The sequence below is a fragment of the Salmo salar genome, chromosome 06 (genome assembly GCF_965601325.2).
Source record: "Salmo salar chromosome 06, fSalSal1, whole genome shotgun sequence".
NCBI lineage: Eukaryota > Metazoa > Chordata > Actinopteri > Salmoniformes > Salmonidae > Salmo > Salmo salar.
Window position 1 is genome coordinate 67,337,797 of NC_138296.1, and position 24,574 is coordinate 67,362,370.

At 42.1% G+C, this 24,574-nt stretch overlaps 1 protein-coding gene across 6 annotated transcripts; it reads right to left on the reverse strand.

Moving 5' to 3' along the window:
• Window positions 1-181: 181 nt before the first annotated feature.
• Window positions 182-24,475, reverse strand: LOC106607814 (ralBP1-associated Eps domain-containing protein 1). Of its 6 annotated transcripts, none has more exons than XM_014205183.3 (19): window positions 23,662-24,475; window positions 21,943-22,066; window positions 17,153-17,346; window positions 16,820-16,976; window positions 16,359-16,492; window positions 14,447-14,612; window positions 13,919-13,982; window positions 13,516-13,670; window positions 13,259-13,380; window positions 12,750-12,830; window positions 10,920-11,007; window positions 10,634-10,732; window positions 10,406-10,478; window positions 10,110-10,308; window positions 6,739-6,912; window positions 6,540-6,626; window positions 2,053-2,192; window positions 1,816-1,921; window positions 182-1,648 (listed from the first exon to the last, which is right to left on the reverse strand). In XM_014205183.3, the coding sequence occupies exons 1-19, from the start codon at window positions 23,812-23,814 to the stop codon at window positions 1,580-1,582; spliced, it is 2,385 nt and encodes a 794-aa protein (XP_014060658.1). In that variant the 5' UTR covers window positions 23,815-24,475; the 3' UTR covers window positions 182-1,579. The 6 variants fall into 6 exon arrangements, with proteins under 6 accessions (XP_014060658.1, XP_014060657.1, XP_014060660.1 ...); XM_014205182.3 differs by having other exon boundaries at window positions 16,820-16,982; window positions 23,662-24,474; XM_014205185.3 differs by having other exon boundaries at window positions 16,820-16,982; window positions 23,866-24,470.
• Window positions 24,476-24,574: the final 99 nt, after the last annotated feature.

Genomic DNA, 24,574 nt, shown 5'->3' on the forward strand with positions numbered 1-24,574 from the left:
CTGTATCTCTGATTATTTGCTTGCCTAAGTTCTATGAAAAATGTTACATCAGCTGATGAAGGATCTTATCAGACTGGAATGCATAATTTTTTACAATCAAGAGTTAAAATGTATCAATACAAGGTATTCCTTGGGACTGCTTGAGTCAGTCACATCAACAATAACATTTGAACCAGAAAAAGGTGGTTAAAATATTGTCATTTTATTTTGTGTATAAATCACACAGCTGCTAGTTCATTCTGCAGAGATATATCCATGCAGTTAAACATCATCCCACAGCCATAATAAGCAATTAAATAGAATATTTGCTGTTAGTCAGCAATTAATGCAAATGTACATATGAGATCAAAAGGTGTGTATCATATACAATATACAACATAACCCTTTTACAGTACATCAACTTGAACAGCAGGGAAAAGAAGGTTCACCTAGGTTCAATACAGGGAGAATAGATTAAAGTGGAAACCTGAACACCAGGAGTAAGGTATTTGAGGACAGGTTAAGAAAAAAAACAGGAAGTTCCAGGAAAACAAAGACAGTTATACAATGTTTAGGTACCACCACAATGTCATACTAGGTAAGATATACAGGTAGAAATCAAGTGGTTTATTTTTAAGCGCAGTCTTCATACTAGATAAGAACATGAACAACATGCAGGTAAAAATACAAATGGTGTCAGAGGGGAAACAAAAATAAAAAACGGAGGGGGGGGGGGGGGGGGGCAGTCTTTTCAGTCAGGTCTCACTTCCATAGTTGGTTATCATATCTCACAAGGACCTCTCTCACAGGCAGCGTCAGCATGAGCAACTACAGAGCCAGGAGCGAAAACTAAAAGGTGTTCCGTAATCTGGGGTTCGATCACTTCACAAGGTAATACAGCTCACTGTGTTAAGGATCAAATGGCAGAAGACTAGTGAAAAAAACTAAAAGAACACATACACTTGTTGCATTGTGCAGTTTGTAACCGTTGCCTGCCCACATACATCCACACACAGTAATAAACTGGAACATTAATAAATTCCTGTCACATGATCAGTCCAAGGTGCTCCAGGATAGAGCATCATCTCCCATAGACTCCTCCCCTCTCCTCACCCAATACCCTCGCTGGTATGATTATCTGTCCTTGACAGGGCCCGGGCGGCCAGGCCCACACACAGTACAGACAGACCACAATGTGCTCCTCTCATTCAGTGAACTGGGCACTTGTCATCATGGGGAAGAATGGGGAGGGAACTTGGCCTTCAGTACCCCATGACTCAAGTTCCAGTTCTATACCTGCCTGGCTGGCCTCGGGGGCCTGTCCATACCTGTTATAAGGGATTGACGTCTACAATAATCTTTATTTCTTTGATAAATAAAAGTGCCAATATCTGTGACATTCCCATCCCAGCCGCTCTGGTAAGACTGTACTCTGTCTGATGAGGGCGACTCAGGGTGTGTTGTTGTAGTCAGTCAGTCGGTGACAGAGTCCGTTTCCCACAGTAGAGACAGCAGAACACAGAGGGAGTGGACATCGGGAGAACAACATGTGCATCTCTCCTATCTGCTCTCATGGACTTGTCCTCCTCACACAAACAGGTTACAAATGGGAAAATGGTCTAAGCTGTTCCAGTTGAACCTCCAAAGATATCCTCTCTTCTAGCAAGTCCTATGAATGAAAAACAACAGGATAAACCAACTAAAATTAGGATTGAAGTTCAACCTTTTTAAAGGCTTTGATTTTTTTTTATGCCAAAATGTTCAAAATCAAGCCTCAGGTTCAGTTCACTAACAGATTGCTTAGTATGCATGTACTGTGTTCAAACACTCCCCTACCTTTAGCTGTTGCTGTAATTCACTATTGAGCCTGGCCAAGACTGTGTTGGTCTCCTTGTTTCTTCTGATAGAGGCTTGAATTGCTTTTTTATCTTTCCCAACCGACCTGCAATTTTTATTTTTTATTTAAAACTTAACATTTCTTCATTTCAATGCCAATTAAGTGATCTAAGATATATAAAATCAACAATGAAAGACCAGTCACTATTCATATTCTTATGGAGCCCCTGTTCCTACCTGGGAATGGATGGCTGTGCAGCTAGAACAGTGGCTATGACGTTAGACTTCAGGGGGAGGGCCTCTTCCTGGAGTTCATCCTCAGACTTCAGTCTCCGGCGGACAGGCTTAGGTGGGGGGGCCATGATGGACCCTTTGGCCTGACAGGGAAAAAAATAAAACACACCGTATAAATCTGAAATTAACCATTTGCAGGAAAGGAGGACATTGAGGCCCCCAGTATTGGCATGAAATCAAAATGTTATTTGTCTAACGTGGTAAATACAAGTGCAGATTTTACCATGAAATGCTTACTTACAAGCCCTTTCCCAACAATACAGTTAAAAGAAAATGAACAAATAGATACAAATTAAAACAGTAACAAAATAACAAGTGCCTATCAAAAGTAGTCACCCCCTTGGCGTTTTCCCTATTTTGTTTCATTACAACCTGTAATTTAAATGTATTTTATTTGGATTTCATGTAATGGACATACACAAAATAGTCCAAATTGGTGAAGTGAAGAAAAAAAATAACTTGTTTCAAATTAATTTTTTTTTAAACCCGGAAAAGTGGTGCGTGTATACAGTTGAAGTCAGAAGTTTACATACACTTAGGTTGGAGTCATTAAAACTTGTTTTTCAACAACTCCACAAATGTATTGTTAACAAACAACATTTTGGCAAGTCGGTTACGACATCTACTTTGTGCCTGACACAAGTCATTTTTCCAACAATTGTTTACAGACAGATTATTTCACTATCACAATTCCAGTGGGTCAGAAGTTTACATACACTAAGTTGAGTGTGCCTTTAAACAGCTTGGAAATATCCAGAAAATTATGTCATGGATTTAGAAGCTTCTGATAGGCTAATTGACATCCTTTGAGGTGTACCTGTGGATATATTTCAAGGCCTACCTTCAAAATCAGTGCCTCTGCCTACCATCATGGGAAAATCAAAAGAAATCAGCCAAGACAACAGAAAATGTTTTTGTAGATCTCCACAGTCTGGCTCATCTTTGGGAGCAATTTCCAAACGCCTGAAGGTACCATGTTCATCTGTACAAACAATAGTACACAAGTATTAACACCATGGGACCACGCAGCCGTCAATACCGCTCAGGAAGGAGACGCGTTCTGTCTCCTAGAGATGAATGTACTTTGGTGCAAAAAGTGCAAATCAATCACAGAACAGCAGCAAAGGACCTTGTGAAGATGCTGGAGGAAACAAAAGTATATCCACAGTAAAACGAGTCCTATAGGGGGAGGCTTGCAAGCCAAAGAACACCATCCCAACCGTGAAGCACCGTGAAGCATACTTCCAAAGTTGTGGCAAAATGGCCTAAGGACAACAAAGTCAAGGTACTGAGTGGCCATCACAAAGCCCTGACCTCAATTCTATAGAAAATATGTGGGCAGAACTGAAAAAGTGTGTGCGAGCAAGGAGGCCTACAAACCTGACTCAGTTACACCAGCTCTGTCATGAGGAATGGGCCAAAATTCACCCAACTTATTGTGGGAAGCTTGTGGAAGGCTACCCAAAACGTTTGAACCAAGTTAAACAATTTAAAGCCAATGCTACCAAATACTAATTGACTGCATGTAAACTTCTGACCCACTGGGAATGTGATGAAATAAATAAATCAGTCTACTATTATTCTGACATTTCACACTTAAAATAAAGTGGTGATCCTAACTGGCCTAAGACAGGGAATTAAATGTCAGGAATTGTGAAAAACTGAGTTTAAATGCATTTCGCTAAGGTGTATGTAAACTTCTGATTTCAACTGTATGTATTCACCCCCTTTGCTATGAAGCCCCTAAATAAGATCTGGTGCAACCAATTACCTTCAGAAGTCAAATAAATAGTTAAATAAAGTCCACCTGTGTGCAATCTAAGTGTCACATGATCTCAGTATATATTAATATTTAGCCGTTCAGAAAGGCCCCAGAGTCTGCAATACCACTAAGCAAGTGGCACCATGAAGACCATGGAGCTCTTATAACCCAAAAGATCAGGGTTGGGTTATAAAAAATATCTGAAAAGTTGAACATCCCATGGAGCACCATTAAATCCATTAAATAAATTGAAATATGGCACCACAACAAATCTGCCAAGAGAGGGTCGCACACCAAAGCTCACGCACCAGGCAAGGAGGGCATTAATCAGAGAGGCAACAAAGAGACCAAAGATAACCCTGAAGGAGCTGCAAAGCTCCACAGCAGAGATCGGAGTATCTGTCCATAGGACCACTTTAAGTCGTACACTCCACAGAGCTGGGCTTTACTGAAGAGTGGCCAGGAAAAAAAATAAGCAAACACGTTTGGTGTTCGCCAAAAGGCATGTGAGAGACTCCCCAAAGATATGGAAAAAGGTACTCTGGTCAGAAGAGACTAAAATTGAGCTTTTTGGCCATCAAGGAAAACACTGTCTGGAGCAAACCCAACACCTCTCATCACCCCGAGAACACCATGATGCTGCCACCACCATGCTGTGGGGATGTTTTTCATCAGCAGAGACTGGGAAACTGGTCAGAATTGAAGGAATGATGGATGGAGCTAAATACAGGGAAATTCTTGAGGGAAACCTGTTTTAATCTTAAAGAGATTTGAGACTGGGACGGAGGTTCACGTTCCAGCAGGACAATGACCCTAAGCATACTGCTAAAGCAACACTCGAGTAGTTTAAGGGGAAACATTTAAATGTCTTAGAATTATCTAGTCAAATCCCAGACCACAATCCAGTTCAGAATCTGTGGTATAACTTAATCTTACATCTAGACGTTCCGCTTGCGAAACACCTGCTCCAATATCCAATGATAGGCGTGGCGCGAATTACAAATAAAAAAAATAAAAAAAAACTTCAATTTTTCAAACATATGACTATTTTACACCATTTTAAAAGACAAGAAACTCCTTTATCTAACCACACTGTCCGATTTCAAAACGGCTTTACAGCGAAAGCAAAACATTAGATTATGTCAGCAGAGTACCCAGCCAGAAATAATCAGAAACCCATTTTTCAAGCTAGCATAGAATGTCACATAAACCCAAATCACAGCTTAATGCAACCTTTGATGATCTTCATCAGATGACAATCTTAGGACATTATGTTATACAATACATGCATGTTTTGTTCAATCAAGTTCATATTTATATCCAAAAACCAGCTTTTTACATTAGCATGTGATGTTCAGAACTAGCATACCCCCCGCAAACCTCCGGTGAATTTACTAAATTACTCATGATAAACGTTGACAAAATAAAATAATTTATGTAAGAATTATAGATACAGAACTCCTTTGTGCAATCGAGGTGTCCGATTTTAAAATAGCTTCTCGGTGAAAGCACATTTTGCAATATTCTGAGTAGATAGCCCAGCCATCACGGCTAGCTATTTTGACACCCACCAAGTTTAGCCCTGACCAAACTCCGATTTACTATTAGAAAAGTTTGATTACCTTTGGTGTTCTTCGTCTGAATGCACTCCCAGGACTGCTACTTCAATAACAAATGTTGGTTTGGTTCAAAGTAATCCATAGTTATATCCAAATAGCGGCGTTTTGTTCGTGCGTTCAAGACACTATCCAAGGGTGACGAAGGGTTACGCGCCCGACCTGTTTCGTGACAAAAAAATTCTAAATATTCCATTACCGTACTTCGAAGCATGTCAACCGCTCTTTAAAATACATTTTTATGCCATTTTTCTCGTAAAAAAGCGATAATATTCCGACCGGGAGTGGTGGTTTTCGTTCAAAGAGAGAGAAAGTAAACATAGAGTCGACTTGTGCACGAGCCTCAGTCTCATAGTACTCTGACCGGCCACTATCCAAACGCGCTAATGTTTTTCAGCCAGGGCCTGCAAAGCCACGATTCAGCTTTTTGCCGCCTTCTGAGAGCACATGGGAGCCGTAGGAAGTGTCACGTAACAGCAGAGATCCACTGTTTTGGATAGAGATAATCAAGAAGGCCAAGAAATGGTCAGACAGGGTACTTCCTGTACAGAATCTTCTCAGGTTTTGGCCTGCCAAATGAGTTCTGTTATACTCAGACACCATTCAAACAGTTTTAGAAACTTTGGAGTGTTTTCTATCCAAAGCTAATAATTATATGCATATTCTAGTTTCTGGGCAGGAGTAATAATCAGATTAAATCGGGTACGTTTTTTTCAGGCCGTGAAAATACTGCCCCCTATCCATAACAGGTTAAAGATTGCTGTTCACCAGCGGAACCCATCCAACTTGAAGGAGCTGGAGCAGTTTTGCCTTGAAGAATGGGCAAAAAAGATATGCACGCTCAAGTTCTGTTTTTGTCTTATTTCTTGTGTGTTTCACAAAAAAATGTTTTTTTAATTCCAGGTTGTAAGGCAACAAAATAGGAAAAATGCCAAGGGGGGGTGAATATTTTCGCAAGCCAGTGAACAGGTACCGAGTCAGTGTACTGAGGTACGAGGTAGTTGGGGTGATTGATTGAGGTGCATCATGGTCTAAATAAGTCAATTACTTACAGAGTTCACAGTAGCTGCAGCTCGCTCTTCCTGGTTATCACTCTTCACAGTTCTCAAAGGCCCAGCACCTTCTGAAGACTTCTCTACCTGTGAACGGAGAATGAACAGTCTGTCTTATTATAACAGGAGTACAGATGATATAACCGGGTTAGGTTCACCAACTGCAAGGTGGTTCTGTATTTTACTGTGTTTGACTTACCGGCAGACTCTCTGGGTGCTTCTCCCCATCATCGCTGGGCTGATCTGAGGCAGCAAACGCCTGGAACTGACTGAAGTCAGCAAAGTTGGGCTGCTCCGGGATCTGCTGGGGCGAGGTAGTGGAATGAGCTGCCAGGCCCTCATCTGAGCGATGCCCACTATGGGGACCCGAGGTCTGGGGACAAAGGGGATAAACACAGGGTTCAGACTTAACACTGCATATTGAAAAACAGAACACAACCTTGAATTGGAGATTACTTAGTCAATGACTTAGGGGTGGATTGAAATTTACTGAATAGGTACCTGGAGAAAAATGGGGGAGGGTCATGGTTTTTCAATTTCACTCAAGGGGAGTGTTTAGTATTTTTTTTAAAGTTAATTAGTGGAATTTCTTTCCTTCTTAATGTGTTTGAGCCAATCAGTTGTGTTGTGACAAGGTAGGGGTGGTATACAGAAGACAGCCCTATTTGGTAAAAGACCAAGTCCATATTATGGCAAGAACAGCTGAAATAAGCAAAGAGAAACGACAGTCCATTACTACTTTGAGACATGAAGGTTAGTCAATACGGAAAATCAAGAACTTGGAACGTTTTTTCAAGCGCAGTCGCAAAAAACATCAAGCACTATGATGAAACTGTCTCATGAGAACCGACACAGGAAAGGAAGACCCAGAGTTACCATCAACTGTTCAGAGGAGACTGTGTGAATCAGGCTTTCATGGCTGAATTGCTGCAAAGAAACCACTACTAAAAGGACACCAATAATAAGAAGAAACTTGCTTGGGCCCAGAAACACGAGCAATGGACATTAGACCAGTGGAAATTTGTCCTTTGGTTTGATGTCCAAATTTGAGATTTTTGGTTCCAACCACCATGTCTTTGTGAGACGCAGAGTAGGTTAACGGATGATCGCCGCATGTGTGGTTCCCACCGTGAAGGATGGAGGTGGTGGTGTGATGGTGCTTTGCTTGTGACAATGTCCGTGATTTATTTAGAATTCAAGGCATACTTAACCAGCATGGCTACCACAGCATCTGCAGCGATACACCATCCCATCTGGTTTGAGCTTATCATTTGTTTTTCAACAAGACAATGACCCAAGACACGCCTCCAAGCTGTGTAAGTGTTATTTGGCCAATAAGGAGAGTGATGAGTGCTGCATCAGATGACCAGGCCTCCACAATCACCCGACCTCAACCCAATTGAGATGGTTTGGGATGAGTTGGACCGCAGAGTGAAGGAAAAGCAGCCAACAAGTACTCAGCATATGTGGGAACTCCTTTAAGACTGTTGGAAAAGTATTCCTCATGAAGCTGGTTGAGAGAATGCCAAGAGTGTGCAAAGCTGTCAAGGCAAACTGTGGCTACTTTGAAGAATAAAATATATTTTGTTTAACACTTTTTTCATTACTACATGATTCCATATTTGTTATTTCATAGTTTTGAGGTCTTCACTACTATTCTACAATGTAGAAAATAGTAAAAATAAAGAAAAACCCTTGAATGAGTAGATCTGTCCAAACTTTTGACTGGTACGGTGTGTGTATATATGCGCCTGATGCTGCCCCTCATCGCTGATTCTCCGCCTGGCATGCAATATCAAGTGCGCCTACAGGCTGTTTAGTGTAGTCTCAATCAAATTATCCATAGCTTATAGGCTACGAAGTGCATGGTCGGAGAAGCACAGATCAAAGTTATATTACAAAGATAGCTGCTGGGATGGTATAAATAAAACTAGGCTGCATTACACACTGCAATGGATATTCCAATCCTGAGCCCCGGGCTGCTCTGCTCTTGCTGATCAAAACCTTTTTTGTGTGAAGTCTCACCAATGCTGTGCAGGCCTACAGTGGCGGCAGTTCAGGAGGTGAGTCAAAGGCTTCTTCCAAAAATTACTTCTGATTAGGCCTAGTCCAAAAATGCAATATCTTGTGCGCGGACTAGCCTATAACCCATGTTCCGTTCTGTTTTTTTTTTTCTTTCTTGCCCATGATGTTTTCAGAGTTATTGATTTGAGTAACATTGTGGTGCTGAAACTTGAAGTAGCAGCACAACCAACGGACAGTAGGCATTATTAATATAAAGTTTTAATTCGACTTTTGTACCAACAAGAGGACTGTGTTGGAGCCTATTTCTTCCTATTTAAGAAAGAGTTGGGCCTACCTGTTTGACAGACAAAATTAGGCTATTAGGCAAAGTTAGGCTGCTATATCCATAGATTTGCCATAGGCCTACCTTTTATTAAAGAAAATGGCAAAAAGCACAGGCCTACACATTGTTATCTTAAGATTTAGAGAGGGAAAAAATTACAGATCCCATTATATAAAGTCAACTATAACAGTGCTTTGGTCCGTGACGCTTTATGATAGAAACAAGTGGTAAAATACCCGGGATATCATTGAGTTTCTACAGCAGATACAAAAATGTACTTTGCTTGGGAAGTAATCAAATTCTGTCACTATCAATTGATTAAGGTATTCACTTTCTGTACAATAGAAGATATTTAAACCCAGACAGCTTTTAGGGAAACACTTGTGACCTTCTCTCGTTGGGTTAAGCCACAGAAGAAGAGTAGCCAGTAGTTAAAGCTTACATTTCAATGCATCGGTAGGGCTACTCTGTTTGGGGTGGAAAGGTAGGCTTCACTTTTGAAAGTACCATGCTCAGATTCCTAATGATTATTTGCAAACATGAACAGTTTTGTTGCAAACAAAACACACTGATTTGGTATTGGAGAAATGTGACAAGATGAACACACATCTGTCCATTCTTAGCCTGTAATTTCAGTAATTTATGTGGTATTAAAAAAGATTCTGCTAATATGTAAAATGATGTAGAATTGCATGAAATGTTTCTAAAATGCAATTTCTCTCTCTGACCTGCAAATATGATAGATTTTACTATAAAGGAGATCTGTCCACAGTTGTCTCTGAACTCACAACCTTCTGGCCTGCAGCCCTGTGCCAAAAAATAAATCAATCCTGCGTTGCCATGTAATGCTTACAGAAGAACAGTTTCTAAAACTGCATATCTAAGGCTATGGTGTGTCCAAAAAGTGAGGGTAAACAGTAGACGTGTTCTCTGCTATCCACTTCGTTTTAATTATTATTTTGGGTGTGTGTATATCACTTTTTCCAAGGGAAGGCTATCCATTTTCATTTCAGAGGTTCGATTTTCTCCATGTAACCCTTATTATAAATAACGTTCACTCCCTTAGTAGTAGTAGTAGTAGTAGTAGTAATAATAATAAGTCTGTGTAGAGTGAATAGAACAAAAAGGAGATTTCAGCATTTAAATATGTACATTTCCTATTAAAGACTACACAGAGGCGGCAACATTTTGATAAGTCTTCAGCTCTGTGCTGATAGTTCTACCTGTGTGGGTAGTGGTCTAGGAGGCACGGCTGGAGGGTAGGCCACGACTCCAGCCAACTGTGGCCCGGTGGGGACAGCCGCAAAGCTTCTGTTCATGTCTAGAGAGGAGGAGCGGGAGTGGGAGGCGTGTGGTCTGGGGGGTGGCGGTGGGGGGGCAGCCACCACCTTCAGTCCTTCAGGAGACGTCCCAGAATGAGACCTACAACACAGCTAGTGAGCTTACCATTCAAAAACTCTTCAATAAACAAAGCATGTATTTTGACATCGAATATCTCTAGATTTTGAGACCAACTTACCTTTGTCTTGTTACAACACTTGTAATTGGGTCTTGATCTGAAGTATAGGAATCTGAACTGCTATAACCATCACCTTCAGGAGAGAAATTAGTATTGTATCTTTAACCATGCCTCAAGGAAATGCAATATAATTATGGTCACAGATCTATTGTAGGAAATATGGCCTACCTAAAAATTGCAACTGTCCTAAATTCTTTATGATAATGGCACATCCCTTGAGACACTTACCAGAGTTAGCAGTTACAAACTTCATAGAGGTGGCAAGCTTGGTTTCTTCAGAGAGGTCAGGTGGTTTAGCCATCAGGGGACTCGTAGGATGTGTGTGGTCTTCAGGAATGAAAAAGACGGTCAATTCCCTTAACAGTATTTAGAAAGAGGTACAACGCATCCCTTCACTACTTCTCAGTAAAATTCTTGAGAGTTGCTAGTCTCTCCAGTCTCCACTGCTTTAGAAGACAGAGCTCGGTCTTCTGATATGTTTACGTGCTCTTATCATATGGGGAAAGTATCTTACCACTTCCGGTTCTCTTCAGCTCCATCTCTTGCATATGGATCTTGCTTGGGGTCATCCGGATGGGGACAGGGTGGACAATGGCTGTATCCTGTAAGGACAGAGGTGTCTTAGTTTGACCATTAGCCCGTATACTGCCATTAGGATTGAAATCTTTCATAGTGTCAAAACAGTTTGTAAAAGGCTAGAAAAGGTTTCCATTCATGGCAATTATGCAGATTGAGAAAACTGAAGATCTACAGTACCAGTCAAAAGTTTGGACACCTACTCATTCAAGGGTATTTATTTATTTTTCAAAAAAAGTGTTAAACAAGTCAAAATATATTTAACATTTGAGATTCTTCAAAGTAGCCACCCTTTGCCTTGATGACAGCTATGCACACTCTTGGCATTCTCTCAACCGGCTTCACCTGGAATGCTTTTCCAAAAGTCTTGAAGGAGTTCCCACAAATGCTGAGCACTTGTTGGCTGCTTTTCCTTCACGCTGCGGTCCAACTCATCTCAATTGGGTTTAGGTCGGGTGATTGTGGAGGCCAGCTCATCTGATGCAGCACTCCATCACTCTCCATCTTAGTCAAATAGCCCATACACAGCCCGGAGGTGTGTTGGGTCATTGTCCTTTTGAAAAACAAATGATCGTCCCATTAAGCGCAAACCAGATGGGACGGCGTATCGCTGCAGAATGCTGTGGTAGCCATGCTGGTTAAGTGTGCCTTGAATTCTAAATAAATCACGGACATTGTCACTAGCAAAGCACCCCCACATCACACCTCCTCGCTTCATGGTTGGAACCACACACGCGAAGATCCGTTCACCTACTCTGCGTCTCAAAAAGACATGCCAGATTTCCACCGGTCTAATGTGCATTGCTCGTGTTTCTTGGCCCAAGCAAGTCTCTTCTTATTGGTGTCCTTTAGTAGTGGTTTCTTTGCGGCAATTCGACCATGAAGGCCTGATTCATGCAGTCTCCTCTGAACAGTTGATGTTGAGATGTGTCTATTACTTGAACTCTGTGAAGCATTTATTTGGGCTGCAATCTGCAATCTAACGAACGAATCCTATGCAGCAGAGGTAACTCTGGGTCTTCCTTTCCTGTGGCAGTCCTCATGAGAGCCAGTTTCATCATAGCACTTGATGGTTTTTGCAACATTACTTAAAAACTTTTAAAGTTCTTGAAATGTTATGGATTGACTGACCTTCATGTCTTAAAGTAATGGACTGTCATTTCTCTTTGCTTATTTGAGCTGTTCTTGCCATAATACGGACTTGGTCTTTACCAAATAGGGCCATCTTCTGTTTACCACCCCTACTTTGTCACAACACAACTGATTGGCTCAAATGCATAAAGAAGGAAAGAAATTCCACAAATGACTTTTAACAAGGCACACCTGTTAATTGAAATGCATTCCAGGTGATTACCTCATGAAGCTGGTTGAGAAAATGCCAAGCGTGTGCAAAGCTGTCATCAAGGCAAAGGGTGGTTACTTTGATTTGTTTACCACTTTTTTGGTTACTACATGATTCCATGTGTTATTTCATAGTTTTGATGTCTCCACTATTATTCTACAATGTAGAAAAGAGTAAAAAAAATGAAGAAAGACATTCAATTTTGCTAACATTTAAAATATCCCAGGACCTTGTAGGGCCCACAATGTCATATTCTTAATCATAGTATGGGACAAAAAAAAGCTAAGCAAGCAAAAATCACATGGGCACTGCAGTTGCGGTGGATTCAGTAGCACTAAGTACATGCAGTCAGAGCGAGATCTCAATTAGCCCTTGGGTTAATTTCATCATTTATACTAAAACAGGCATACTAAGTGATGGACTTACAGGGTCAGCTGGTGCAATGTTAGAATCAAATTGGGTCAGAGTTTGTGAGCTGGAGGAGCGTTCACTAAAAGTCTCCCACTGCTAGAGAGACAGAGCAGAAACACATCAGCACACAGGATACAAACCCCACTGCCAGTTACAAACCCCACTGCTCTCACACAGGAGGGGTGAGGAACTGCATTTACTATCACTTATCCATTCATTATAGTGAGGAAGGGATGGATATTGACTGGAACCATGATAACTAGCTTAACAGAAATGGAGCAAACTGACTGATTGAGAATATCAACAATTGTAGCTTTCTGTAAGTACTAATCTGTGTTTCTCAAAAATGGATTAGAAAGATACTGAATTAAGAAATTACTGCAAGCGGACAGCTACTAAAACCGGGCAATGGAAAGATCCTTATCGATCACTTAATTGAGAAGTAATTTGCAAAATGCTGGAATGGCAAAAGTTCAACGATGTCCTATTTTACAGTGACAACATGTGGTGGTTCGGTGTCCAACCTCATTGCCCTGGTTGAGATCAGGCCAGGTCTGGTTGAGTGAGGGCATGGAGGGGGACTTGTTGGGTGTCACCTCCACGGGGGAGCCCGAGTAGCCCACGTCAGGGGCCTGGTCTGGAATCTCTGGAACATGGAACATTTATATCATCAGGATGACGGTTCCATTTCTCTCAGTGTTTCATAAATTAACTGTCTGCAGCAGACGGTCCCAAGGCCAGGTTTGGACAGATTATATAGCAGGAGAGCACCAGCTTTTACCTGCCGAGTCATCCAAGTCAATAAGCTTTGGCATAAGACTCTCCGGCAGCTTTTCGGGAAGATCATAGCTGTTTTTCCTAGCAACAACCAGATGAAATGCAGCACAGAACTCATCCAGTGTCAACGCCCCGTCTTTATCGAAATCTGACAGCTCCCTGTAATACAAAAAATGTGAGTCAGCAAAAAAGACTAAACACACTCGTGAATTTTAAACTGCTCGAATCCCTTGTGAATTCAATCACTGGACAAGAGGTATCCAAATTCATTAACTGAAGTTATGTTTTCCATTCTTTGGTATTTCTTCCTGGATTAAGAATAAAGCAGGTGGTTCATAATATAATTCCATCATAACATATGAGGAGCATCTCAACTAAAGCCAATAGCCCTCTTTCTAATAACTTACCAAATGTGGGACAGTTCAAGAATAGGTAGCTTTGATTTTGTGAAAAATTCTTTTGCGGCAGAACCTGAAATGTAGACGAAGGGAAAAACTGTTTGTGCAGGGTCAATCACTGTAGCATAACAGCCAGTCCCTGTAACATTTAAAGGGCCAATCCTTAATTGAAACAATAAAGTGGTTCCCCGCCTCTGTTTTGGTAAAAAGCTGAGGCATAGGCCTGGAGAAATGTAACCACTAAAATTGAATGGGCAGAGCAATGGATACAAGGACTGACCAGCCAATATATTAAAGATAGTTTGTAACATGTTGAGAGGCTATAAACATGTTTGTTTACAACCATTGGTGTAAAACAAACATATTTTGGGTTCTGATGGAGTATGACAGTTTAACTTAACTTATTAGGCATTTCTAATGTATATACCCTTTGATTCTTGAATAACATTAATTTATTAGTCCAAAAATGGATGAAGCAACTGCAGATTGAAGGTGAATATGTGTAAAAGGTGGTTTCACACAAAGCTCACTACTCACCAGGAATGAAACCGTTGAGGTCTGGTTGGATGGTCTTGAACTGATTTATGTAATACTGTCTCTGCTCGTCTGTGATTTTCCAGGGGTCGTCATAACCACCACTGGACTGTCTTTGGGTTTCATTGGTTGTTGTCGCAGATGCAACCGTTCGTATCGAAGAGTTCTCCTAAAGCCAGTCATGTGAAACATTTAGAGAGAAAACAACAGTTCCTGACTTATCGCAGTAGTTACAGCGCATTCAGACCCCTTGATTTTTTCAAAATTTTTGTTACGTTACAGCTTTATTCTAAAAAGGATTCAATATTTTGTCCTCATCAATCTACACACAAAACCCTTAATGACAAAGCGAACAAGTTTACACATTTTTGCAAATGTATTAAAAAATAAAACAGAAATACCGTATTTACATAAGTATTCAGACCCTTTGATATGAGACTCGAAATTGAGCTCAGGTGCATCCTGTTTGCATTGATCATCCTTGAGATGTTTCTAGTTGTGGTAAATTCAATTGATTGGACATGGAAAGGCACACACACCTGCCTATATAAGGTCCCACAGTTGACAGTGCATGTCAGAGTAAAAACCAAGCCATTAGGTTGAAGGAATTGTCAAGCTCCAAGACAAGATTGTGTCGAGGCACAGATCTGGGGAAGGTTACCAAAACATTTCTGCAGCACTGAAGGTCCCCAAGAACACAGTGGCCTCCATCATTCTTAAATGGAAGTAGTTCAGAACCACGATGACACTTCCTAGAGCTAGCCGCTCAGCCAAACTGAGCAATCGGTGGAGAAGGGCCTTGGTCAGGGAGGTGACCAAGAACCTGATGGTCACTCTGAAAGAGCTCCAGAGTTCCTCTATGGAGATGGGAGAACCTCCCAGAAAGACAACCATCTCTGCATCACTCCACCAATCAGGCCTTTATGGTAAAGTGGGCAGACGGAAGCCACTCCCCAGTAAAACGCACATGACAGCCCACTTGGAGATTTCCAAAAGACACCTAAAGGACTCTCAGATCATGAAAAACAAGATTCTCTGGTCTGATGAAACCAAGATTGAACTCTTTGGCTTGAATGCCTAGGGTCTCGTCTGGAGGAAACCTGGTACCATCCCTACAGTGAAGCATGGTGGTGGCAGCATCATGTTGTGGGGATGTTTTTCAGCGGAAGTCTCTGGGAGACTAGTCAGGGCTGAGGGAAAGATGAACGGAGCAAAGTACAAAGAAGTCCTTGATGAAGACTTGCTACAGAGCGCTCAGGACCTCAGACTGGGGAGAAAGCTCACCCTCCAACAGGACAACGACTGTAAGCACACAGCCAAGGCAATGCAGGAATGGCTTTGGGACAAGTCTCTGAATGTCCTTAACTGGCCCTGCCAGAGCCTGGACTTGAACATCTCTGGAGAGACCTGAAAATAGCTGTGCAGCGATGCTCCCCATCCAACCTGACAGAGCTTGAGAGGATCTGCAGAGAAGAATGGGAGAAACTCCCCAAATACAGGTGTGCCAAGCTTGTAGCGTCATACCTAAGATTTGAGGCTGTAATAGCTGCCAAAGGTGCTTCAACAAAGTACTGAGTAAAGTGTCTGAATACTTATGTAAATGTGATAGTCTTTATTTTTATAAATGTGCAAACATTTCTAAAAAACAGTTTTCATTTTGTCATTATGGGGTAATGTGTGTAGATTGAGGGGGAAAAACACAATTTAATACATTTTAGAATAAGGCTGTAACGTAACAAAATGTAGAAAAAGTCAAGGGGTCTGAATACTTTCCGAATGCACTGTATGTAGTTTTATGAGGGGGAAACATTAGCCAATGAAATAGAGCATCTAGTGAAATAAGCCATCTCCATCTCTATGCCTTTAAGCCATTACGAGAAATATGACAGGTCCATAGAAGCATTTGCTGCACTACCTGGACCGGTGAGGAATGTATTGCTGGGAGTGTGCTGGATGAGGGGGGATGAGCATCTTTCAAACTGACCCAGCTTTCCTGAACAGGGGGAGGAGAGTTGGCAGACCACATCCCATCACCTGACACCACAGGTCCTGTAGAGAGGAGAGTTACACAGCCTCAGGACAGGGCAATTAGATTACACAGAGCTCCTTCTAGCTGATGCAGTGAGCATACTCAAGCATTGAGTGAGTGGACTAGAGACACTTATGTCATCAATATTCCTATTACCAATAATCATGTTCTGTTTATTGGCTGAACCTCACTTACCTAGCAAGCTATGTAATAGTTGTATGACTGGCGAAAGCCAAAACGATGCATGACAACTGTGTACAGATGTTAATACACATCTACATCTGAAACTGTAAACCTTGTCAGACTAACATTCACAGAGGATACAGGTTGTTGTGTGGAGTGTGTACCTGCTTGTGCCTCTCTGAAAGGTGTCCAGACAGCACCTGCCACAACCACAGGTTGTCTCTCTACGTTCCCCCCGCTGGCCTGACGTTTGTGCTTTCTCCAGTGGGGCGAGGTGGGAGGGGACTGGTGAGGAGACACCACAGGGGACGTGGTGTCAGGCTGCAGCTTCAAAGAGTGGTAAATAACATCAGATTAAAACCCAAATGTCTATCAAAGTTTGAATTGTAATTCTGACAGATCAATCTGTCAAGAAACTAGATCATTCAAATAGTTTATCATATATATTTCTCCACTAGAGATCTCTTAATAAGAGAAACGCTCAGAGGGGCAATGACCTGTGGTTCTACTGTGGGCACGCAGGGCTGGATGACCTCATGGGCAGACAACTTCTTGACCTGCCCTCGGCCTGGGGGTCGTGGGATTACGCCCTGGTAAGACCCCTGGTTCTCAGAGTCTGGGTACATGGCTGTGTGTCTGGCCTCCTGTTCATTCTTGGCCACAACAAAGCGAGGCAGAGGCAAGTCCTTGACTGTAGATGAGAAACTGTTAGATTACAACACTGCCTCAAATTCCTTCTAGCTAGCTAGTTGTTTCAACTAGCAGGACTTGACTAGTCAGTTGCTGTCGTCTAGTATGGCCTATTACAACATGGCCTACAAAAGTGTTGAAAATGATAACCACATTTGTTTGCAGCTGCATCAACCACATCAGTTAAGTATTACCCAATTTACTTAAGTGATGTATCAAAAAGGTGCTTTACAAAGCCTAATGTTCAGGTTTTCAAGAAGTACTTTGAGTCTTTTCCTCCAATATCTCTGGCCCAGCTTCCTGTTTAGGCTGTGCAATTTCATGTTGAATTTGTTCTCTATTCTTTCTTCGCTTGTACACTACATTACCAAAAGTATGTGGACACCTGCTCATCGAACATCTCATTCAAAAATCATGGTCATTAATATGGAGTTGGTCCCCCTTTGCTACTATAAGAGCATCCACTCTTCTGGGAAGGCTTTCCACTAGATGTTGAAACATTGCTGCAGGGACTTGCCTCCATCAGCCACAAGATTATTAGCGATGTTGGGCGATTAGGCCTGGATTCGCAGTCAGCGGTCCAATTCATCCCAAAGGTGTTCGATGGGGTTGAGGTCAGAGCTCTGTGCAGGCAGTCAAGTTCTTCCACACTGATCTCGACAACCCATTTACGTATGGACCTCAACTTCTGCACAGGGGCACAGTCACGCTGAAACAGGAAAGGGCCTTCCTCAAACTGTTGCCACAAAGTTGGAAGCACAGAATTGTCTAGAATGTCATTGTATGCTGTAGCTTTAAGATTTCCCTTCACTGGAATTAAGAGGCCTAGCCCGAACCATGAATACAGCCCCAGACCATTATTCCTCCTCCATCAAACTTCCCAATTGGCATTATGCATTGAGGCAGGTAGCTTTCTCCTGGAATCCGCCAAACCCAGATTCGTCTGTCGTACTGCAAGATGGTAAAGCGTGATTCAACGCTCCAGTTTCCACTGCTCCAGAGTCCAAAGGCGGCAAGCTTTACACCACTCCAGCTGACGTTTGGCATAGCACATTGTGATCTTAGACTGGTGTGCGGCTGCTCTGCCAAGGAAACCCATTTCATGAAGCTCCCGACAAACAATTATTGTGCTGACGTTGCTTTCAGAAGCAGTTTGGAACTCGATAATGAGTGTTGCAACCAAGGACAGACGATTTTTACACGCTGCAGCACTTGGCGGTCCCGTTCTGAGAGCTTGTGTGGCCTACCACTTCGCGGCTGAGCCGTTGTTGCTCGTAGACGTTTCCACTTCACAATAACAACACTTAGTTGAGCAGGGCAGGTTTAGCAGGGCAGAAATTTGAAAATAAAAAAATAAGACTTGTTGGAAAGGTAGCATCCTATGACGGTGCCACATTGAAAGTCACTGAGCTCTTCAGTATGGCCATTCTACTGCCAATGTTTGTCTATGGAAATTGTATGGCTGTGTGCTCAATTTTATACACCTGTCAGCAATGGGTGTGGCTGAAGCAGCCGAATCCACTGATTTGAAGAGGTGTCCACATGCTTTTGTATATACAGTACCAGTCAAAAGTCTATACACATCTACTCATTCAAGGGTTTTTCTTTATTTGTACTATTTTCTACATTGTAGAATAATAGTGAAGACATCAAAACTATGAAATAACACAAGGAATCATGTAGTACCCCAAAAAAGTGATAAATAAATCCAAATATATTTTTAATTCTTCAAAGTAGCCACCCTTTGCCTTGATGACAACTTTGCACACTCTTGGCATTCTCTCAACCAGCTTCATGGAGGTAGTCACCTGGAATGCATTTCAATTAACAGGTGTGCCTTGTTAAAAGTTAATTTGTGGAATTTCAGTTGTGTTGTGACAAGGTAGGGTTGGTATACAGAAGATAGGGCTATTTGGTAAATGACCAAGTCCATATTTTGGCAAGAACAGCTCAAATAAGCAAAGAGAAATGACAGTCCATCATTACTTCAAGACGTGAAGGTAACAGTACATCAATATGGAAAAGGTAAAGAACTTTGAAACGTTTCTTCACTGTGCAGTCGCAAAAACCCATCAAGTGCAATGATGAAACTGGCTCTCATGAGGACCGCCACAGGAAAAGAAGACCCAAAGTTACCTCTGCTGCAGAGGATAAGTTCGTTAGAGTTACCAGCCTCAGTTTCCCCTCAAATGCTTCCCAGAGTAACAGACACATCAACATTAACTGTTCAGAGAAGACTGCGTCAACCAGGCCTTCATGGTTGAATTGCTGCAAAGAAACCACTACTAAAAAGGACACCAATAAGAAGAAGAAACTTGCTTAGGCCAAGAAACACGAGCAATGGACATTAGACCGGTGGAAATCTGCCATGTCTTTTTGAGACGCTGAGTAGGTGAACGGATGATCTCCACATGTGTGGTACCCACCGTGAAGCATGCGAGGTGGTGGTGTGATGGTGCTTTGCTGGTGACACTGCCTGGGATTTATTTAGAATTCAAGGCACACTTAACCAGCATGGCTACCACAGCATTCTGCAGTGATATGCCTTTCCATCTGGTTTGCGCTTAGACGGACTATCATTTTGCTTTTCAACAGGACAATGACCCCAAAAACACCTCTAGGCTATGTATGGGCTATTTGACCAAGAAGGAGAGTGATGGAGGGCTGCATCAGATGACCTGGCCTCCACAATCACCCGACCTCAACCTAATTGAGATGGTTTGGGATGAGTTGGACCGCAGAGTGAAGGAAAAGCAGCCAACAAGTGCTCAGCATATGTGGGAACTCATTCAAGACTGTTGGAAAAGCATTCCAGGTGACTACCTCATGAAGCTGGTTGAGAGTGTGCAAAGCTGTCATCAAGGCAAAGGGTGGCTACTTTGAAGAATCTCAAATATATATATTTTTTATTTGTTTAACACTTTTTTGGTTACTACATGATTCCATATGTGATGTTTTCACTATTATTCTACAATGTAGAAAATAGTAAAAAGAAAAAAAAACACCCTTGAATGAGTAGGTGTGTCCAAACTTTTGACTGGTACTGTATAGTGGTCTTCATTTCCTGTAAAATCACACTCCATCTCTGACCCATCCATATCTCTGCATCCTGTTACTTATTAATGGACTCAGATATGAAACTTGGGTGACATATCCTCTATGTTGACAGTATATGCATTTAAAAACAGCTCATCTCTAGGGAGCACACAGGGCATTCGGAAAGTATTCAGACCCCTTCCCTTTTTCCAGGTTTTTAAACATTTTGGGTAATGTATATAAAAACAGAAATACATTGACATAAGTATTCAGACCCTTTGCTCTGTGACTCAAAATTGAGCTCAGGTGCATCCTGTTTCCAATGATCATCCTTGAGAAGTTTATACATCTTGGAGTCCACCTGCAGTAAATTCAATTGATTGGACATGATTTGGAAAGGCACACGCCTGTCTATATAAAAAGGTCCCACAGTTGACAGTGCATGTAAGAGCAAGCACCAAGCCAAGAGGTTAAAGGAATTGTCCATAGAGCTCCAAGACAGGATTGTGTCGAGGCACAGATCTGGGGACGGGTACCAACAAATGTCTGCAGCAATGAAGATCCCCAAAAACACTATGGCCTCTATCATTCTTAAATGGAAAAAGTTTGGAACCATTAAGACTCTTCCTAGAGCGGGCCTTGGTCAGGGAGGTGACCAAGAACCCAATGGTCACTCTGACAGAGCTCTAGAGTTCCTCTGTGGAGATTTGAGAACCTTCCAGAAGGACAACCATCTCTGCAGGACTCTAGCAATCAGGCCTTTATGGTAGAGTGGCCAGACGGAAGCCACTCAGTAAAAGGCATGACAGGCACTAGGATCTCAGACTGGGGAGAAGGTTCACCTTCCAACAGGACAACGACCGTAAGCACACAGCCAAGACAACACAGGAGTGGCTTCGGGACAAGTCTCTTAATGTCCTTGATTGGCCCAGCCAGAGCCCGGACTTGAACCCAATCGAACATCTCTGGAGAGACCTTTAAATAGATGTGCAGCGACACTCCCCATCCAACCTGACAGAGCTTGAGAGGATCTGCAAAGAAGAATGGGAGAAACTCCCCAAATACAAGTGTGCCAAGCTTGTAACGTCATACCCAAGAAGACCCGTGGCTGTATTCGCTGCCAAAGGTGCTTCAACAAAGTACTGACTAAAGGGTCTAAATGAATACATAAGTAAATGTAATCAGTTGTTTTTTTGTTTTTTTTAACTGCTTTTGCTTTGTCATTATGGTTGGGGGTAGATTGATGAGGGAAACCCACAATTGAATTTATTTTACAATACGGCTGTAACGTAACAAAATGTGGAAAAAGTCAAGGGGTCTAAATACTTTCCGAATGCACTGTATTCAGTTTTTTTTAAAGTCAAATTAGTGCCATTGTGAAAAACACATGACTATGCTACTCTCTCTTCAATATAGGTGACTGAATTTAACTGAAACTGCACCAAAGGCAAACATAAAAATATATAAACATTGTCCGGTGTGCCCCCAGGTGCTAATACCCTCTCTCATACATTAGTGGTTAATTCCTAATAGATGGAGCATTCCAGACATGTTTACTAACCAGAATTGAGGCTCTCTACTCGGAGAGGCAGTCCGGACTGGGCTACAGCGATGAGTTTCAGTGCAATGTAAAACTGGCTCCTTCCAAAATGGCCCAGGCGAGTGGCTCCACAGAGCTCTGTGATCTGAGACAACAAACTTACATTTCAGTCTTTTTGAGGGGGATTATTTAAGATACTCTTTGAAGAGGTAGGGTTTCAGGCGCTTTCAGAAGATGGGCAGGGACTCTGCTGTCCTAGCTTCAGGGGGAAGCTGGTTCCATCCTTGGGATACAAGGACAGAGAAGCGCTTGGACTGGGTTGAGTAGGAGCTGCCGTCTCGTAAGGGCCAAGAGACCAGAGGTGGCAGAACGGAGTGCTCGGGTTGGGGTGTAGGGTTTGAGCATAGCCTGAAGGTAGGGAGGGGCAGTTCATCTTATTATCAACATACTGTAGGTCTGTAGAGTGATATAAACTCACTATTGTGTTCACACCAAATAGTTGATAATGGAAGGGAATGTTGCAGTCTCTCACAGAGAGAATTCCAAGGACATTGCTTCCAAACTAACGCAGGAAGACAGATGTTGCTTCGTGTGCTCACTGAGCAATGTGACTTGTGTCGTCATAAAAGAAAATGGTCTGACATTTCTACAAGGATGCATCTGAATTAGATGTATATGGCAAGTTGAATACCTATTCCCTGAGACTTTGCCATTGCGGTGCTATAGGGTTGGACCAACGTTGGTAAGAAATATAACTACCAGCCAAGGCCTAATGAGTCTGCATCATTTCAATGGGAAATAGACCACAGACAGACCCAGGCAACATTTCACATCTCAGATTTATGGATCATGGATTAGGCCTATTCTTCAGAATAATGAACAACCATAACAGAAACCTTTAGTCCTGCATTAGGGAGGAAATAAAAGCATACATCATGGCCCACAAAAGAGCACAGTAACTGTTGAAACAAAAGTCTGAGTCACACCCCTTCCTATCACATGAATTCTATAGCCTACACCAGGACAAGTGGCCTAGGAATTAGACTGAGCAGGTCAATAAATGACACTTTGAATGAAAGACAGCCCAGCAAACCTTCAACCGTAACAGAAATGTTGGCGTCAGCCCACAAATTGATAACAGCACGAATATACTAAAAAAATAGCTGAACATGACTATGTTCAAGTAACACAGTCGTTGCTACAATGCACATTCTACTGGCTTCACATATTGGATTGGATTAATGTTAATCAGTCAAATGAGCACTATGACCTTCGAATAGTATCGAGGTGATACAAATAAGAGTGTGTCTATACTGTACATTTTGTATCCAGTCCAGCAAGCAACAAAGTATTAAATACACAAGAGAGGAAGTGGGCTGTCGACTTAAACTGGTTAGCTACAAAAACAAGTTGGGATAATTAAGATAGTTTATGATTCAAATTGCAAGAATATCAAGCAGAAAGACAGCAAGAAAAACATTGAAAAAAATAGCTGTGGTGTTGAGAAAACATGTGGCTATGTATAAAATGTAACGCTAGCTACTTAACTATATTCTTGGTAGCATGCTTTGCTAGTTAGCCTGATGCAGCAAAGACCTTTTCACTTCGCTAACTGGCAAGTATAAGGTGTGTCGTCACGTTAACCACTGTCAACATGAACGCCACATACATGACAAACACACCTCTATCACATTTGACAGATTGATACGTTTAGCTGGCTAGTTAATTTAGGTAGCCCACCTGCAGGACAACCTCGCTGGGTAGCTGGGCCGCCCGGAAAAGGTCAAGAACTCTGCCATTGGAAGCCACTTTCTTTGTGTTGTCCGTATCGCAATAAACGAACAAATCAGAGTAATACTTCTGCTCTCCATCAGTTAATGTTAAACTTTCCATTATGGCATAAAAGGTACCCGTTTAGCGAACTAGCTGTTTCGTTATCCTTACTTGCCTGAACTGGACCCAAAAAGTGCGAAAGAGCGATGTTGCTGGTTAGCTTTGCTAAATAGCTTAGCTAAATGCTGGTTATGGCAAGAAGGGGTCTTGGATGTCCCCAGAAACTAGCCCTGTCGCAATATTACGTACCGACTGGTTAGAACAATTGACTATTTCGGATAATTACTTTGCTATTTATCAATGGATAAAGTTAGACTATCTGGCCTCGCTACTAACGTTACAAGCTGTTAGCAGCTAGCTAACGTAGCTGGCTAGCCAGGTAGAAAACCAGCCTCAAGTCAGCAATAGTCAACTTCCGAGACTGGGTGTCAGTATTCAACGGTAAATGAAACGGAGTTCTTCCGGTTCTATTCGGTTGCCGTATGCTTCAATCAAGTCTGAATAATTCAAAATGATGTTAGACGTAAAGTTTCAGGGTCTTCTGGCTCTTTTCTCCATCAGTCAGAGCCACCAGTCCTATGCCCCGTGATGTCATCGTACAGACGTTGCGAGTGAGCGGCGCCCGGATCATAAAAAATGCCATAGTTAATGTATAATATTTCTTTGTAATATCTGATGCACTATCACCACTAGAATGTCATGGCTGTGATTGACCAGGCATGGGAGGTTCATTGCGGAAGGCGCAGCCTTTATAAACTGCTGTTGTTTCCCTCGCGTATGATGAGGAGACAACGAGAACCTAGCCTTACAGGAGACATTG